The sequence below is a fragment of the Bombina bombina genome, chromosome 8 (assembly GCF_027579735.1).
Source record: "Bombina bombina isolate aBomBom1 chromosome 8, aBomBom1.pri, whole genome shotgun sequence".
Taxonomy (NCBI): Eukaryota; Metazoa; Chordata; class Amphibia; order Anura; family Bombinatoridae; genus Bombina; species Bombina bombina.
The window spans coordinates 135,211,557-135,230,830 of NC_069506.1; the positions used below are offsets into that span (position 1 = coordinate 135,211,557).

Below are 19,274 nucleotides of genomic sequence, written 5' to 3' on the forward strand. Positions count from 1 at the left end.
AATTTTCAACAAATTTTATTGTCAATACTTATGAAAATATTCGTTCTAATAGACCAATATATATACTCTCAAATTTCATTCATCAAGCATTCATACTACAGTTTATTCTAAAATGCAATAAAATAAAATAAGATAACTGACTGTCAGCTTTTGAATAACTTCTTATAAAATACGTTTGATAGACATAACAATTCTTTTAAAATTCTTGCCTCTGTGACTGTTACCTTTCTAAACAGTTTGCAAATACAAATTAATACCCTTAAGTATTCAATAACTTCTTATATAATATGTTTGATACAAATAACAATTCTAAAATCCTTGCCTCAGTGACTGTTAACTTTCTAAACAGTTTGCTAATACAAATCAATGACCTTGAATATTCAAATAGAAGGGCTGTGATCTATGACAGCGGTATGGTCTCATGTGTTCAGCCTGCAGGCTGTTCCGTTATTCAGATACGAACAGTTCTTTCTTTGTTTACTTTTTTTTTACCGATATGGGTACAGGTGCTTTCAAAAAAGCGTGTTCAAGTCTCTGCTTCTAACAGATAATTGGTGTAGTTGTTTTTTACAATTGAGTGATCTGGAGCGATGTGTTATACCAGAGTAAGTTGTGATAGCAGTTTTTGTAAATTATGGGAGGTAGCTCCCTTATGCTTTATCTACTTCAGCCGTTAGTGTTCAGATGAATTCTCACCTCTTTAACTGTCTTCTGCAGGGAACTTCTAATGTGTATATGCTCGCTCACCTCCTTTTATCTTCTTTTGCGGCTGCTCTTCTCCTGCTGAGACCTGCTGTGCACTGCGCGTCTCAAGCAGCTAGAAATCTTTGTGTGGTTCTTCACTTGCGCAAGTCTTACTTACCACAGCCGTGCTTGCATCCGAGGGGTAAAGATTATAGTTGTTACTCCGCTCTTAAGTACAAAGTACGCAGAGTTCCTCCTTCCAAGTGTCCTTCTGTTTGTCACCTCTCACAGCAGTTTGCATACAGTCCTTTCTACGCGTTTCACCCTCTCATTCAGGGCTTTTTCAAGATGCTGTAAGCCTCTATTTGCTTTCCTTAAATACACCTCCAAAAACACCTGTAATTAATGAATTCACTTCCTCCTCTGACCTGGAAGTCTTTCACCTGTTGAAATGGGACCCTTATGTGAAATCTCATACCGCTGTCTTTATGTTTTTTAGTTGCACCAAACTGTCAGTCTTTTGTTCTTTGATATTTTTAAAATTGTCACCATGATTTATAAATTTGTTGCAAAAACACTTATAAATTTCTAACTTAAAATTCAGAATACAAATTTAAAAAATTATGATCTTCCTTATCCGGGTATTGAACCCTTGTCTCCACGGTCTTAGGTTAGAGAGTTCCCTCTAAGCTATGTGATCTATTATACCTATTGAGTGTGAATATTCATTAAATCTGATTTACTTTATATTCCTCATATTCTTTATATCTCTAGTATTCATTTATGCCTATTACTGTTACTTTGTATAATTTCTTTATATGGATTTATAAATTTTTTTTTTTCTATATATGGATGTATAAACATTTTCTATCTACCCCTACCTTAGGAGATGAGTTGTTCTTATTTGGGATTTGAACACGGGTCTTTTCCTTCCTAGGTTTACATGACTACCTCCATACCATATACTTTTTCTCAAGCTGTCTCTCTTTTTTAGATATTCTTCTTCTTATATGGTTTTACTTCCTTTTCTTTTTTTACTTCCTGTAAAAATTTACTCGTATTTAATTCCACTGTCTTCTCTGAAAAAAATAGGCTTATGTCAGACTAAGATAGGAAATATTTTTAATTTGTATATAATTCATCTCCCTTTCCTTAACAAAAATGGGCTTATGTCTAACTCAGAATTAAGGCCATTTGGATATAGGGTGTCAAAATTATAGATAATCTCTGCTTCTTTTTTGAGTAGGAGATTTTCAAAATTACCTCCTCTCCAACTTCCCTTTACTTTACATAGACCCCAAAATTTTAGATCATTTACGTTGTTATGGACTGTCCTGAAGTGCTGATATAAGTGGGTTTCTAATTTTCCTTTTTCGATATGCCAGAGGTGCTCCCGTATTCTGTCACGTAACATTCTTGACGTTTCGCCTATGTAGACTAGATTACAGGAGCACTGTAGTGTAGCATATATATTACACCTTTTGTGCTGCACCTTATTGTGTCCTTTATTTTATAATCGATTTTTGTTCCAGGTACAGTTATATTTTTCTTCTTCGTGCTATGTTTGCACGACTTGCAGGAGATACATGGATAAAATCCACTTACCTCTCTACCCCACAAATCTTTCTCTTTATTTTTTACAATAGTCCTCTTATATTGTCATGTTCTGTCTCAGGATATCATGTGAGAGCCTCATTGTCTGGAACAGTTGCTTTAAAGGAAGATTAGTAGAAGCCATACTGATTGAAAATGAAAACAAATTTATTTAAACAACAAAATACTTTGTTTAAGCAAATACTTGCAGAATATTTAAATATGCTACTCAGGTATGTTAAGACCACATACAGCAGGAGTGAAAATAAAGAAAACTAGTAAGCAGAGATGCAGATTCAAAAAGGAAAATCTTTCTCTTGGTAATAACTGAAATGTAAGATTTGCACAAGGTAGAAAACAACTTGTAAACAGGTAGCAGGTTTAAAGGTAAAGTCTTTCTCCTTGTAATTGCTGAGTACAGGAATTGCACAAGGCAGGAAACAACTTGCAAACTGGTAACAGGTTTAAAGGTAAAGTCTCTCTCCTTGTAATTGCTGAGTGCAGGAATTGCACAATGCAGGAAACAACTTGCAAACTGGTAACAGGTTTAAAGGTAAAGTCTCTCTTTGTAATTGCTGAGTGCAGGAATTGCACAATGCAGGAAACAACTTGTAAACTGGTAACAGGTTTAAAGGTAAAGTCTCTCTCCTTGTAATTGCTGAGTGCAGGAAATGCACAAGGCAGGAAACAAACTTGAAGATTGGTAACAGGTTTAAAGGTAAAGGCTTTCTCCTGGTAATACCTTGTAAACAGGTGCAAAGGAAATCTTTCTCCAAAGAAATACAGGAAACAGGTTCTGACTTGACAAAACAGATCCAATGTGAAGACAAAAATGCAGACTAAAAGCCATCCTTAAATAGGGAGGTTTTGCACAGAGTTGGTTCTGATTAATTCCAGAATTGAGAACACCTGTGTGTTGCACAGGTGTAATAACAAGTAAGGCAAATAGTTATTTATCAGATCTTTTAAGATCCATGCTATTGCTAGAACTGGCTGTGGCTCAACATGTAAGCAAACAGAAATAGCAACCACACAGGAATAGTAACCACAGAGCCACAGGTTCAAATCCCCACACGGCCCTTCTTAGCAGAATGCCTCCCAGACCTTTTCTTTTTCTTTTTAATCTGGAGGCTTGGTTCCTGACAGATGCCCCCTCCAAAGAGCGCACTCTGGGCGCTCAAAGCCTGTTCAAACATCTGAAGGTGGGATTTACTAACAAGTGTTCCATTTGAAGCCCTAATACAATCAGATGGAATGGATTCTTTGCTTGGAACAGCTGCCTGAGATTGGGGACCCTTAGAAGATATCCCTATAGGCATAACAAGAGCTGAAAAACCAAGACAGTTTTGATTTAGAGGTTCCTGATTATACCCAGCAGCTTGCAATGGACTGGCTGATGGGCAGGGTACCTCCGGGTAGGAAAAGACCTCTCCTTCAGAGTCAAGGAATTCGTTATCTGGGTCATATCTGCCTGATGGGTAGAGTACCTCCGGGTAAGGTATGACCTCTCCTTCAGAGTCCAGGAATTCATTTTCTGTGTCATTTATATCCAATTCAACCATCTCATCCAATTCTTTCTCAGTCAATGAGTAGCTGGGTGAAGGTGGTACAAGGAGGTGTGGATCTTTAGAATTGGCAGAGTCTGATTCAGCTGGAAGGTTTGTCACTTTTATGTCTGATGAGTGACTTTTGTTAGCTGGATCTCCAGCCAGGGCAGAAACAAGGTAATGTGCAGGATTTCCAGGAGGTATTTTTGCAGAGTTCCCCAATGTGGTTGATGCAGAAACAGACGCAGTGGTATGGGTAATGGATGTAGTTGGAGTTGTACTCCCAATGACCATCTGTTTCAAATCAGGTACCATTTCTTGAAGCGTGTTAGAAACGGTTGTTTGTAGAATAGATGTATTCTCCATAGCTGGGTCATCTCCAGGGGTATCATACAGTTTGCTAGTGAAAGTATAATTTGTTCCCTTAACATCAGAGTTCATTTTCAACTTGGCTGTATCTTGACTTGATCCTCTAGTCTAGGAGGTCTTACTGGACACCCTGTGATGCGGTGACCAGGTCCCCCACAATAGAAACAGAGGTTAAGTTGTCTTCGCCAAATTTTCTCCTCTTCTGTTAAGGGTTCTTTAAAACCTTTCCTTGTTTGGGAGGTAACTTTAGACAAGGTTTCGGTTGGGAGAGATAACATTTCCACCAGCTCCATAAAGTTAATGAGTATGTCCTTAATAAACTTTAACACTGAATCCAATACAGCAATAATCCCAGAGGGCTCTCTTTGTGGGTCTTCACATTCTGTCATGTTCTGTCTCAGGATATCATGTGAGAGCCTCATTGTCTGGAACAGTTGCTTTAAAGGAAGATTAGTAGAAGCCATACTGATTAAAAATGAAAACAAATTTATTTAAACAACAAAATACTTTGTTTAAGCAAATACTTGCAGAATATTTAAATATGCTACTCAGGTATGTTAAGACCACATACAGCAGGAGTGAAAATAAAGAAAACTAGTAAGCAGAGATGCAGATTCAAAAAGGAAAATCTTTCTCTTGGTAATAACTGAAATGTAAGATTTGCACAAGGTAGAAAACAACTTGTAAACAGGTAGCAGGTTTAAAGGTAAAGTCTTTCTCCTTGTAATTGCTGAGTCCAGGAATTGCACAAGGCAGGAAACAACTTGCAAACTGGTAACAGGTTTAAAGGTAAAGTCTCTCTCCTTGTAATTGCTGAGTGCAGGAATTGCACAATGCAGGAAACAACTTGCAAACTGGTAACAGGTTTAAAGGTAAAGTCTCTCTTTGTAATTGCTGAGTGCAGGAATTGCACAATGCAGGAAACAACTTGTAAACTGGTAACAGGTTTAAAGGTAAAGTCTCTCTCCTTGTAATTGCTGAGTGCAGGAAATGCACAAGGCAGGAAACAAACTTGAAGATTGGTAACAGGTTTAAAGGTAAAGGCTTTCTCCTGGTAATACCTTGTAAACAGGTGCAAAGGAAATCTTTCTCCAAAGAAATACAGGAAACAGGTTCTGACTTGACAAAACAGATCCAATGTGAAGACAAAAATGCAGACTAAAAGCCATCCTTAAATAGGGAGGTTTTGCACAGAGTTGGTTCTGATTAATTCCAGAATTGAGAACACCTGTGTGTTGCACAGGTGTAATAACAAGTAAGGCAAATAGTTATTTATCAGATCTTTTAAGATCCATGCTATTGCTAGAACTGGCTGTGGCTCAACATGTAAGCAAACAGAAATAGCAACCACACAGGAATAGTAACCACAGAGCCACAGGTTCAAATCCCCACACGGCCCTTCTTAGCAGAATGCCTCCCAGACCTTTTCTTTTTCGTCTGGAGGCTTGGTTCATGACATATATTCACTGGGTGCAAGTAATGATTTTAATTTTTTTGCCCTTTTGTATACTATTTTCGGGTAAGGTGGCAATTTGTCTCCTATTATGGGATCATTTTTGATTATGTGCCAATGTCTTCTCAAAATTTTTCTTATTGTATGATGGTCGTCATTATATTGAGTTATAAAAGCTACATCTAAATCTTCCTTCTTACCCTTATTTCTGGTTTTATACGTTAATAAGGAGTTCCTATCTGTATCCCTTGCTCTTGTCACTGCTTTTTTCACAATATCTTTCTTTTAGCCCCTTTCATTAAACTTTTCTTCTAATTTTTCAATTTGTGTCTCAAAATCACTCAGTTTTGTACAGTTTTTTCTGATTCGCAGACATTGCCCCACTGGTATGTTATTTTTCCATTTATTAAAATGGCTACTCGAGGCATGGATATAATTGTTGGAGTCGGTCGGTTTAAAGTGTGTTTTAGTGACCACCTTGTTGTCCTCTTTTCTTATATCTAAATCTAAAAATGTCATTTGCACTTTACTTATCTGATAGGTAAAGCTTAAACCCCTATCATTATGGTTCATCATTTCAAATACATTTTTTAAAGATTCCTCGCTTCCATTCCAGACAATAATGATATCGTCAATGTACCTCTTGAATAGCACGAGATTCGCACCGAGCTCCGCAAATTGGAGAAAGCTATTCTCCCAATCTCCCATAAATAGATTTGCGTAACTCGGTGCGAACCTCGTGCCCTTCGCGGTTCCTTCTATCTAGATAATATTGAGAATTAAACGAAAAAAAGTTATGCTCCAAGATGAACCTTATACTTTCAACAATAAATTCTCTTTGTTCCTTGCAGATGTCTTTATCTTTGTTTATGAATCCCTCTACTGCCTCTATTCCTAAATTGTGGTTTATATTTGTATACAGGGAGACCACATCACAAGTGGCCAATAGATAATTGTCGTCCCATTTTAAGTCTTCAAATATTCTTAGAATACTTGTAGAATCTTTTAAGTATGAATTTAAATTTATCACGTACTTTTGAAGGAATTTATCTACGTACTCTGATAGATTGGCAGCGAGGGATCCTATCCCCAACACAATAGGTCTTCCTGGTGGATTTAAAGGATTTTTGTGTACTTTCGGCAAGTAGTAGAATATAGGTATAACTGGGAACTGTGGTTTTACGTATAAATACTCTTTTTCTGTTAATATACCTTTCTCTTTACCTTTGTCTATAATCTTAATTAATTTTTCTAAATACTTTTTTGTTGGATCTAGTTGTAATTTTCTATACTTTTTTTGTCATTTAATAATCTCTCTGCCTCTTCTCTATATTTTTCACTGTCTAGAATTACTATTCCTCCTCCCTTGTCCGCCATTTTGATAGTAATTTCTTTATTGTCTTGGAGATCTTTTAAAATTTCACTTCCTTTTTTAGTTAAATTCTTCTTATTAGGTTTCCCTGTACAGTCTTTTCTCTTAAGATCAGCTAAAACCATCTTCTCAAAAGTTTCTAGGTTACTTCCCTTTTCTTGACTTGGGTAGAATTTAGATCTAGTTTTGAGGGAAGTATGTTCAAACTTATCTTCCTTCTTATTGCCCTCATTATAAGTAACATAATTTTCCAATGGATTTTTTAGAAAATATCTTTTTAATGTCAGATTTCTGACAAATTTTCTGACATTTATATGAGTTTCAAATTTATTCATTCTTTTTGCGGGTGCAAATGAGAGTCCTAATTTGAGGACCTTCTCTTCCTCTTAATTCCTTTTTACTTAAATTAAATAACCCTTTATTGTCTATTTCTATCTCTGTCTTTTTATTTCCATTCTTTCTACATTTTCTCCTTCCTCCTCTGACTCCTCTATTGGTCTTTTTGCAGCCCTTGATATTTTTGGCTCTGATTTTTGGTTCTTTACATTTAAAGATGGCCCCTCTTCTGGGGGGCTTTGGCCTAAAAAAGCTAATTCTTGCTTAGTTAATGGGATTTCTTCTTCATTTGTCTCATTAAGTGGTTTAAACCTATTCTTTGTTTGTACTACCCATTCTCTTTGGTCTTCTCTTCCCTCATCTCTCCTGTTTGGTCGGTTATAACCTTCCCTATGTCTCCCTTCTCTCCAATCATTCCTATAGTATTCATCTTGTTTGTAGCTGTTATTATTCTGATACCTGTTCCAACCTTGATTTTCCCTTCTATTATAATAGTGGTACCTTCTTTCTTGGTTATATCCTCTATTATAACTCCATGCTTGGTTATAGCCTCTCCTTTGATTAAATTCTCCTTGATACTGACGGCCTCTATTTCTGTTTTTCATATCAAATTCATTGCTTTGTTCATTAGTAAACCTTTCTTCTCTTCTATCTATTGTTTTGTTATAGGAGTAGTTTTCATTTTCCTTCCGTCCTACCATTTTATTTTTGTTTTTATTTTTATTTTCTACTTTTGTGGGTGTACTCTCTTCTTGATCATCAATTTGTATAGTCATAGATTCATTGATGTCTCTCTCAAACTTCTTACATTTAGTAATAACAATCTCCTTTTTCACATTTAGAAACTATAAAAGAGGATGAATTATTGAAGGAGAAACAAAAGATAATCATAGAAAGATTAGAAAATGTGAAAAAGGAGATTGTTATTACTAAATGTAAGAAGTTTGAGAGAGACATCAATGAATCTATGACTATACACTTTAAACCGACCGACTCCAACAATTATATCCATGCCTCGAGTAGCCATTTTTAATAAATGGAAAAATAACATACCAGTGGGGCAATGTCTGCGAATCAGAAAAAACTGTACAAATCTGAGTGATTTTGAGACACAAATTGAAAAATTAGAAGAAAAGTTTAATGAAAGGGGCTATAAGAAAGATATTGTGAAAAAAGCAGTGACAAGAGCAAGGGATACAGATAGGAACTCCTTATTAACGTATAAAACCAGAAATAAGGGTAAGAAGGAAGATTTAGATGTAGCTTTTATAACTCAATATAATGACGACCATCATACAATAAGAAAAATTTTGAGAAGACATTGGCACATAATCAAAAATGATCCCATAATAGGAGACAAATTGCCACCTTACCCGAAAATAGTATACAAAAGGGCAAAAAAATTAAAATCATTACTTGCACCCAGTGAATATAAGAGGACTATTGTAAAAAATAAAGAGAAAGATTTGTGGGGTAGAGAGGTAAGTGGATTTTATCCATGTATCTCCTGCAAGTCGTGCAAACATAGCACGAAGAAGAAAAATATAACTGTACCTGGAACAAAAATCGATTATAAAATAAAGGACACAATAAGGTGCAGCACAAAAGGTGTAATATATATGCTACACTACAGTGCTCCTGTAATCTAGTCTACATAGGCGAAACGTCAAGAATGTTACGTGACAGAATACGGGAGCACCTCTGGCATATCGAAAAAGGAAAATTAGAAACCCACTTATATCAGCACTTCAGGACAGTCCATAACAATAACGTAAATGATCTAAAATTTTGGGGTCTATGTAAAGTAAAGGGAAGTTGGAGAGGAGGTAATTTTGAAAATCTCCTACTCAAAAAAGAAGCAGAGATTATCTATAATTTTGACACCCTATATCCAAATGGCCTTAATTCTGAGTTAGACATAAGCCCATTTTTGACTTAAGGAAAGGGAGATGAATTGTATCCAAATTAAAAATATTTCCTATCTTAGTCCGACATAAGCCTATTTTTTTCAGAGAAGACAGTGGAATTAAATACGAGTAAATTTTTACAGGAAGTAAAAAAAGAAAAGGAAGTAAAACCATATAAGAAGAAGAATATCTAAAAAAGAGAGACAGCTTGAGAAAAAGTATATGGTATGGAGGTAGTCATGTAAACCTAGGAAGGAAAAGACCCGTGTTCAAATCCCAAATAAGAACAACTCATCTCCTAAGGTAGGGGTAGATAGAAAATTTTTATACATCCATATATAGAATTTTTTTTTTTATAAATCCATATAAAGAAATTATACAAAGTAACAGTAATAGGCATAAATGAATACTAGAGATATAACGAATATGAGGAATATAAAGTAAATCGGATTTAATGAATATTCACACTCAATGGGTATAATAGATCACATAGCTTAGAGGGAACTCTCTAACCTAAGACCGTGCAGACAAGGGTTCAATACCCGGATAAGGAAGATCATAATTTTTGAAATTTTGTATTCTGAATTTTAAGTTAGAAATTTATAAGTGTTTTTGCAACAAATTTATAAATCATGGTGACAATTTTAAAAATATCAAAGAACAAAAGACTGACAGTTTGGTGCAACTAAAAAACATAAAGACAGCGGTATGAGATTTCACATAAGGGTCCCATTTCAACAGGTGAAAGACTTCCAGGTCAGAGGAGGAAGTGAATTCATTAATTACAGGTGTTTTTGAGGTGTATTTAAGGAGAGCAAATAGAGGCATACAGCATCTTGAAAAAAGCCCTGAATGAGAGGGTGAAACGCGTAGAAAGGACTGTATGCGAACTGCTGTGAGAGGTGACAAACAGAAGGACACTTGGAAGGAGGAACTCTGCGTACTTTATACTTAAGAGCGGAGTAAAAACTATAATCTTTACCCCTCGGATGCAAGCACGGCTGTGGTAAGTAAGACTTGCGCAAGTGAAGAACCACACAAAGATTTCTAGCTGCTTGAGACGCGCAGTGCACAGCAGGTCTCGGCAGAAGAGCAGCCGCAAAAGAACTTAAAAGCAGGTGAGCGAGCATATACACATTAGAAGTTCCCTGCAGAAGACAGTTAAAGAGGTGAGAATTCATCTGAACACTAACGGCTGAAGTAGATAAAGCATAAGGGAGCTACCTCCCATAATTTACAAAAACTGCTATCACAACTTACTCTGGAATAACACATCGCTCCAGATCACTCAATTGTAAAAAAACACCTACACCAATTATCTGTTAGAAGCAGAGACTTGAACACGTTTTTTTGAAAGCACCTGCACCTATATCAGTAAAAAAAAGTAAACGAAGAAAGAACTGTTCGTATCTGAATAACGGAACAGCCTGCAGGCTGAACACATATGAGACCATACCGCTGTCATAGATCACAGCCCTTCTATTTGAATATTCAAGGTCATTGATTTGTATTAGCAAACTGTTTAGAAAGTTAACAGTCACTGAGGCAAGGATTTTAGAATTGTTATTTGTATCAAACATATTATATAAGAAGTTATTGAATACTTAAAGGGACACTGTACCCAAAAATTTCCTTTCGTGATTCAGATTGAGCATGAAATATTAAGCAACTTTCTAATTTACTCCTATTATCAAATTTTCTTCATTCTCTTGGTATCTTTATTTGAAATGCAAGAATGTAAGTTTAGATGCCGGCCCATTTTTGGTTAACAACCTGGGTTGTCCTTGCTGATTGGTGGATAAATTCATCCACCAATAAAAAACTGCTGTCCATAGTACTGAAACCAAAAAAAAGCTTAGATGCCTTCTTTTTCAAATAATGATAGCAAGAGAATGAAGAAAAATTGATAATAGGAGTATATTAGAAAGTTGCTTAAAATTGCATGCTCTTTCTGAATTACAAAATAAAAAATTTGGGTACAGTGTCCCTTTAAGGGTATTAATTTGTATTTGCAAACTGTTTAGAAAGGTAACAGTCACAGAGGCAAGAATTTTAGAAGAATTGTTATGTCTATCAAACGTATTTTATAAGAAGTTATTCAAAAGCTGACAGTCAGTTATTTTATTTTATTGCATTTTAGAATAAACTGTAGTATGAATGCTTGATGAATGAAATTTGAGAGTATATATATTGGTCTATTAGAACGAATATTTTCATAAGTATTGACAATAAAATTTGTTGAAAATTTGACTAAAACCACAGAGTTTGTTTAATAAGATATTGTGATGTTCATGATTTAGTTTTTAACCAAGAAGATAGTTTGAGAATATTCCCTCATTAAACACATTATATTACCTTAGTTACCCAACTGCTTTGTAGCGCCATCCACCTATACTGTTATTTTTGTTATATAAAAAATGACCATGTCCCTTTTAAATAAGCAGCGCTTCATACTACACTACAGATTTCATTAGTAAAATCAAATACGTTCAAGTTAAATTGCAAATATTTGTTTGAATTGGAGCTTTGTATTTGTAGCTGAAGTTGCCTCAGATCCAGAAAATAATGATGGAGTTTGAGAAACAGTCTGAGATTATGGACATGAAAGAGGAAATGATGAATGATGCCATTGATGACGCCATGGGGGATGAAGATGATGAAGAAGAGAGGTGTGTATTGGGAAATGTAGTTCATTTTCTCTTGGCACGGATTTATCTGAAATAAATTTAAATATTTATAGTGTTTGAAGATTCATTTATTCTCTCAGTATTGGTATTTTATAAAATAAAGTAAGTAAAAGTAGTGTTAACTTTAGTTTCTCTTTTTTTGTGGATGTCACATTATTTCTGGAAAACAAAACAGGACTCAAACACATTCATTCTGATTTTAGTTACATTTTGCCCTTGGTATACTTTATGTCCTTGCTATTGTGTTAAATGGGTATAAAACAGTCTGTTTCATTGTTGTAATAAAAAAATCACTCGAAGGATTTGATCTTTTATTTTTTGAAGGATCCATTACTTCCTGTCACTGCCCCACAAAGGGGCTTTGGCCTTTACAGGAAGGCAAATGAGCAGCTTTTCCTTTGATGTGTTGCTAGGAGACACCTGCTCTAGCTGCAGTCCATTTACTGCTCATTAGAGGACTTTTGCTGCAAATCTCATGTGACAGTATATCTTATGTTCTGTAATGGTAGCTCTCTAGCTGCAGGTAGCTGCTACACTGAGAATTCCCAAGTGCTCATTTAGAAAATAAACAAGTAAGTTGTTTGCTGTTTAACACAGTCTGTTGTCTCTCTTTATGCTTACCTTGATTTACCTTTTTTATTTATTTTACTAAAGGAGCACTGTTTCATATCCGTTGATAGCGTGCCAAACTCCAGACTATATAGATATTCTGACCTAAACAAATTCAGTTACTTCTGAATAACCTATACTGTTTTTTAAATATTTTTGATCAATAGTGATTTATTTTGTGTGTTAGGGGACCATAATTGTCTATCATTTATTTATGTGTTAGAGACTTTTAAATATTATCAATGCTCGGAGTTAAACGTATTTTTGTATTTGTGTAGCATTATTTGGCACAACCTAAAAATCAGTAAATGTGTTTTGTTTTTGTCTAAACTACAATATGGATAATCTCTCTTTCTTCTCTTTTTAGTGATGCTGTAGTTTCCCAAGTATTGGATGAACTGGGTCTCAACCTGACTGATGAGCTTTCTAGTAAGTGTCTCTTTAAACGCATAAGGATAAAATAATAAGAAATTTGTGTTAAAAAAAAATGCCAATGCACCTGCAAATTGAAAAGCATAACAAAGGCAAGTTTAATTTTGACTTTCCTATTCCTTTAAGGCAATGATTTCCTAATGACAAAATTACACTGTAAAAAATACCTTAATAAAAAAATATATTTGTGGTTTATTCAGTTCTGCAAACTGGAAGATAGCTTAAAACTGGCCTGCTTGTGCAATAAATATAGCGTACGTACTGGGAAGACAATGTTCTTTCTACATACATGCTTGTATTATTTTGTTTTGTTAGATTTGTACATAAACCAAATCACTTATAAAACAAATAATTACAATTTCCCCAATTCCAGCATACATATTGCATGGCAAAATATAATTTGCACATATAGTAGCAGTTCTGGACAGAGAAAAGGAAAACAATCCATTATCAATTCTGACCTCCATATACATAATACGTTAAAAAACAAACAAAAAAAGAATAAACATTCTTATTGGAAACCATTACATTAAAATCTGTTACCAACCTTGAATACGTAGAACAATATAAACTTATAGTACACTTCTTGGCTATGTACATTTCTGATTAATAATCCCCCTCCCTGATGTTTTCATGCATTTGTAAGAATGGGGATTCCTAGAAGAACCTTTTTGAAGATCGGACTCTTCCTTCCTAAATCTTTTCCTCCCTCTGTCCTCTCATGGCTTAAACGGGATTTAACACCCAGTGGTAGGGTAATTTTAATACTATCTTAAAGGGACAGTTTACAAAAAAAAAATATCCCCCCTTTAATTTGTTCCCAATGATCCACTTTACCTGCTGGAGTGAATTCAATTGTTTACAAGTATTTCCATTACCCTTATATTGCCATTTTAAATAGTTCCTTTAGCCTGTGGTATCCCCACCCATCCTAAAAGTTGTTGGCCTCAAGGCCAAGCTGTGTTAACACAGCCAGTAGAAGAAATTACACTCCCAGTGGGGGTTATAGACGAAATAAGGTAATAAAATGTTAATTTTCCATTGTTCTCTCCAAGTATTGGTGATTGGTTAATGGGCAGATATAAGATAAAGAAGCAGATCTATGTACACAATGTGATAAAGTAATGAGATCTGATTATACCTACAAGCTCAACCCATTTTATTAGGTTGTGGCTTCAAAACACAAAACCAGCTAATTCATATACACAAATGAGCCTTAAAAAAAGCAAATCTCATACATTTTATACTCTGCAGCTGGTTTAAAAAGTAATTGGAAACACATTAAGGGAAAAACAATTTTATAGTGTACTGTCCCTTTAATGTCTTTAGCCTTAAACAACTTAAAGGGACATTCTGGTCAAAATTTAAATGCACATATGTGAATTACATCTTTGTATAGAAACATTTGCTTCTAATAAGAGTTATATCACTGTTTTAGTGTTAAAGGGACATGGGAGAGACACACTATAATATGTACTTTAATTACTTTACCTGCAAATTTATACTGCAGAGCCTCGCCATTAACCCTTTTTAGTTTCTGAATTGTAAAGCTCTAACTCTCCCCACACAATTCCTTTTATGTCTTTATCTCTATGGTTGCTTTTGGTAGAATGCAACAGTGAATAGAGATTATCTGCTGGAGTATGCCTAGAAGCTGTGAACTCATTGAAATACAATGCCTTCGTCTAAACACTTATAAAGGGGGGCGGGGGGGGTGTGGAGTTGTCTGCCCCAGGAAGCTTAGCTATGTAATTCATTTTGCTTATTTTTGAAAATAATTTTAAAATACTTGCCAGCAATTTTTAAACAATTTTTTTTATGCAAACTAATTTTAATTAATTACGCCTTTTAGGACATGCACAGATCTCAAACTGTTGAATTATGAAGTATAGCGAGATATTCTCAGTACATACAACCACTCAGAGCGCCAGTGGGGCTTATATCATGTCATCAATTTACTAATTAAATTATTACCAGATGGTACAATCACCTTAGGGTCTCTAAGCAAGTGGTCTGCATAAAATGCTGGTGCATACTTAAATACACTCTTGAAACGGCTATAGCTTTTATTAGAAGGATTTTTTTCTAATACATGTTTATTACAAAAATGCTTCTATTCAAAACTGAAATGCATCCATGTTAATTTCAATTTCGTCTGGAATGTCCCTTTTAATAGAAGAAGCCCACACAACCCCACTCTACATGGAAGTTTAGAGAGATGTCCTTAAAGGGATAGTCAACTCCAAAATTTTTGTTTAAAAAGATAGATAAACCCTTTTATTACCCATTCCCCAGTTTTGCATAGCCAACATGGTTATATTAATATACTTTTTATCTATGTGATTACCTTGTATCTAAGCCTCTTCTGACAGTCCCCTTATCACATGTCTATTTATTATCTATTCACTTGCGTTTTTGCCAATTAGTACTGTGTTATGCACAACTTCGTGGACGTGAGCATAATGTTATCTATATGGCCCAGATGAACTAACAGTCTCCTGTTGTGAAAAGCAAATAAAAAAGCATGTGATAAGCGGCTGTCTGTAGTGGCTTAGAAACAGGCAGCAATTTAGAGGTTTAAACGTTCTAACAATGTTGGTTGTGCAAAGCTGGGGAATGGGTAATAAGGAGTAATCTATCTTTTTAAACAATAACATTTGTTTTGGTGTTCGACTGTCCCTAGAATTCTAATTAACCATGACAATGGAAAAGTGCCGTTATTTATCTGCAGTAGAAAAATAAGTAGATTTTTGAAATGGTGAAATAATTTAGAGTTTCCCTGTACATCTGAATGCTTGAATTAAAAAAAGGTACATTTTGAATACAGAATAACACCTTTGAACCAGAAGTTAACTTTAAGCCAAAATTACATTATCTTGGGACATGTCTAAAAGCAATGCAATAGATCAGCTTGCTAAGCATTACATTTATAACAATTGTACAACTTTGAGATTCTAGCAGATGTGACATCAATTTTATTTATCAATTTACAATGATAGTTGTAGACACATATTTTTTTTTTTTAACTAACCTGATACTCTGATTTAATGCCTTGGGTGTGCTATCCATAAAATTAGATCTAGGTAGAGAAAACTCTGATCTTGGCATATCAAAGGATTTGCTTAAATTAGTCTCTTTATACAGAATTTGGGACATATATTGTAGGCCTTAATCAAACTATTCAATAAAAGGGCCATGTGATAGGCCTGGAGGAAATTCCAGATGACCTAAGATGGGTGAGATAATGTGATACTCTAAAGTTCATTGGCTGCTCATTGCAATATTTCTGCCAAACGGAGATAATATTTTTTAAAAGACTCAAGTACCTCCAATATTGGCAGGAAGTTTAAAAGGGAAATCCAAGATAGATTTTAGAGAGAATGGATACATTTAGAATTTGGGCCTTTTTTCATCTTAAATTAATTTATCATAGATTAAAAAAAAAAAAAATTCAAATACAGTATTGTCATTAGATCAGCTATACAACGGTTAAATCCTTACGATTGTAATATTTTATGACTGAGTTGAATTAACTTGTACTTTTTCTGAGTGCCTTGAAAGATTATTAATTTAACCTCTTCTATCTTTCAGGTCTCCCCTCAACCGGAGGCTCTCTCAGTGTTGCTGGAGGAAAGAAGGCAGAACCTTCAGCTGCCTTGGCAGATGCGGATGCAGATTTAGAGGAGCGGCTGAACAACTTGAGAAGGGACTAACTTTAAAAAAATCCCTGTGCCTCAGGCACTCTGGTTTCATCTATCTTTTCTGTGTTCTGAGTGGGCTGAATATTAAACCGAAGGACCCAGTGATCTTTCCTTTCTGAGATTCTTCAGGTTCTGGCATTGAGACTGCTGACCATTGTCAGTCTTCAGCCATTTCTGCACCAGGTGTGGCTGTTGCCCCTTATGATGCCAGTATAATATTGCTTTCTGGTGCCACTCCTGTCTGAAATGTACTCATTTTACACAGCTTTTTATCAACTGAAGTGGAAGACTGTTGGGATTTTATTTTCTTACAGGTTGATTCATACTTGCACATGGCGCAGTGTAAAAGTTTCCTTATTGTCAAAGAATTCTGTTTTGAAACACCAAAATGAGTTGTTTTTCTCACAGTAAGGATTTAAACAAGCAGATCATTTAAATTTTGGTTGGGGTGTGAGTTTGTTAGAATTTTAGTAAATGAAAACTTCAACATTGGACTTTTCTTTTGAGTTAAGCAGATAAAATCTGATACAAAGCATGTTGTGCGCTCTGTAGGGGAGAATGTACAAATACATATGTTTTAAAAATAACTTTTTACTGTAATTAAACATAACACTGAGTTAAGTGATGACGCCACAGTTTAATCAGACTTTTTTCATATATCTGACTTTTCTTCTTCCCTTTTTTTTTTTTTTACATTACCTTCTCTTAAGAGATCAGGTAATTCATTCTATTTATTGTATTCCTTGTTAATCTGGCAAGTATATGACATTAAAGTAATAAAAACAATGCTGTATACAATCAGTATATCCATTCTGCATGTTGATTACATTTTATCTGCACTTGGGATTTCACTGAGCTGGCAGTAGTGAGAAAGAGGCGTTTCCCATATGCTAAATCATTTGATAGTGATTTGGTATATGTGTAAACCGCTAACTAAAGAGTATCACATGATCATCTGTATGAAAAGGAGGAAGATATCTTACCTTCAAATCTATTAATTTCACCAGATCAAAGGGGCGGACGTGAAACACCAATATTTTTATTTCATGATTAAAACAGAGCATGTGATTTTAAACATCTTTTCGATCGATTTCCATTATCTAATTAACTTCATTCTCTTGGTATCTTTAGTTGAAAAGCATACCTGGATAGGGTCAGGAGCAGCAATACAGAAAAATAGAGACACAACTCAACCAGGCTCAGAACAGAAGCTGGAATAAATTTATTTGCTTAGTCCCTCCTTACTCCCTGAGTACAATCTGTTTTAGCACAGTATGCCTTTCACAGAGGTAAAATTTCTCATGGCATATCAGTCTGATCCTGCCAAATGACAGTGCATCCCTGAATTACTAGGCAAATCTCTGAACAAGAGACAAAAAATCAAACCCTAGAAGTGCGTTTCGTCCTCTATGGCCCTCATCAGTGAGGTGCAGTTTCATCTTTCTAGGGCATCCTTGCTTAGTCCCTCCCTTACTCCCAGGGTACAATCTCATGATTAAGGGGTTTGCCCTGAAACATTGCTTTGTTTTATATTTGTCATCAATAAAGATGTCTTAAATGTGAAGGTGCTGTGGACCTTCTTTCTATATAATTGGGATTAGCAATGGTCGATATGGGCACATATACACAGAAGCTGCTGTACTTACCTTGTGTGTTAAGGTACAATCTCTTAGCACACTATGCCTTTCAAATATGAAACATTTCATGTAGCATATCAGTCTGATCCTGATCAGGAACAGCAATGCATTACTGGGAGCTGACTACCGATTGGTGGCTGTACATAAATGCCTCTTGTTATTGGTTCACCAGATGTGTTCAGCTAACTCCCAGCAGTTCATTACTGCTCCTTCACAAAGAATACAGAGACAATTAAGCAAATTTGATAATATAAGTAAATCGGAAAGTTGTTTAAAATTGCATGCTCTATCTGAATCATGGAGGAAACAAAATTGGGTTTCATATTCCTTTAAGGGCTCTGTGAGCAGTTATACTTCAGCTTCTCTTTTAACTGTCATCTATATAGTAAGAAAAAAAAACAATCATAATCAACACTTCACACTTTTGTTACTCATTTGCTCACATTATCTCTCTTCTCCACTGTTATAAACCCCTCTCTTCATCTCCTCACAATACATCAATAACTTTTTTTTTTTTTTTTTTAGAAAGATGGTAAACTGATAAATAACAGGAGTACATTATTATTTATTTTTTTAAAAGGTCTATACAGTATCAGCAAAGACTTAAAAAAACCCCGTTGTGGCTCAGTAATTTCTTCTGTTAAGTGTGATCAGTCCACGGGTCATCATTACTTCTGGGATATTACTCCTCCCCAACAGGAAGTGCAAGAGGATTCACCCAGCAGAGCTGCATATAGCTCCTCCCCTCTACGTCACTCCCAGTCATTCTCTTGCACCCAACGACTAGATAGGATGTGTGAGAGGACTATGGTGATTATACTTAGTTTTATATCTTCAATCAAAAGTTTGTTATTTTAAAATAGCACCGGAGTGTGTTATTATCTCTCTGGCAGAGTTTGAAGAAGAATCTACCAGAGTTTTTGTTATGATTTTAGCCGGAGTAGTTA

The 19,274-nt window shown here is 35.2% G+C and overlaps 1 protein-coding gene across 3 annotated transcripts in view; it reads left to right on the plus strand.

Annotated features, from left to right (window-relative positions):
- LOC128638559 (charged multivesicular body protein 2a) overlaps positions 1-17,311 on the plus strand; it is a 28,743-nt gene extending 11,432 nt beyond the window's left edge. For all 3 annotated transcript variants that reach the window (XM_053690586.1, XM_053690584.1, XM_053690587.1), the window contains exons 4-6: positions 11,800-11,930; positions 12,925-12,986; positions 16,581-17,311. In XM_053690586.1, coding sequence (XP_053546561.1) covers positions 11,800-11,930; positions 12,925-12,986; positions 16,581-16,702 — 315 coding nt within the window. In that variant the 3' untranslated portion in view covers positions 16,703-17,311. The remainder of the gene's footprint in view (positions 1-11,799; positions 11,931-12,924; positions 12,987-16,580) is intronic.
- Positions 17,312-19,274: the final 1,963 nt, after the last annotated feature.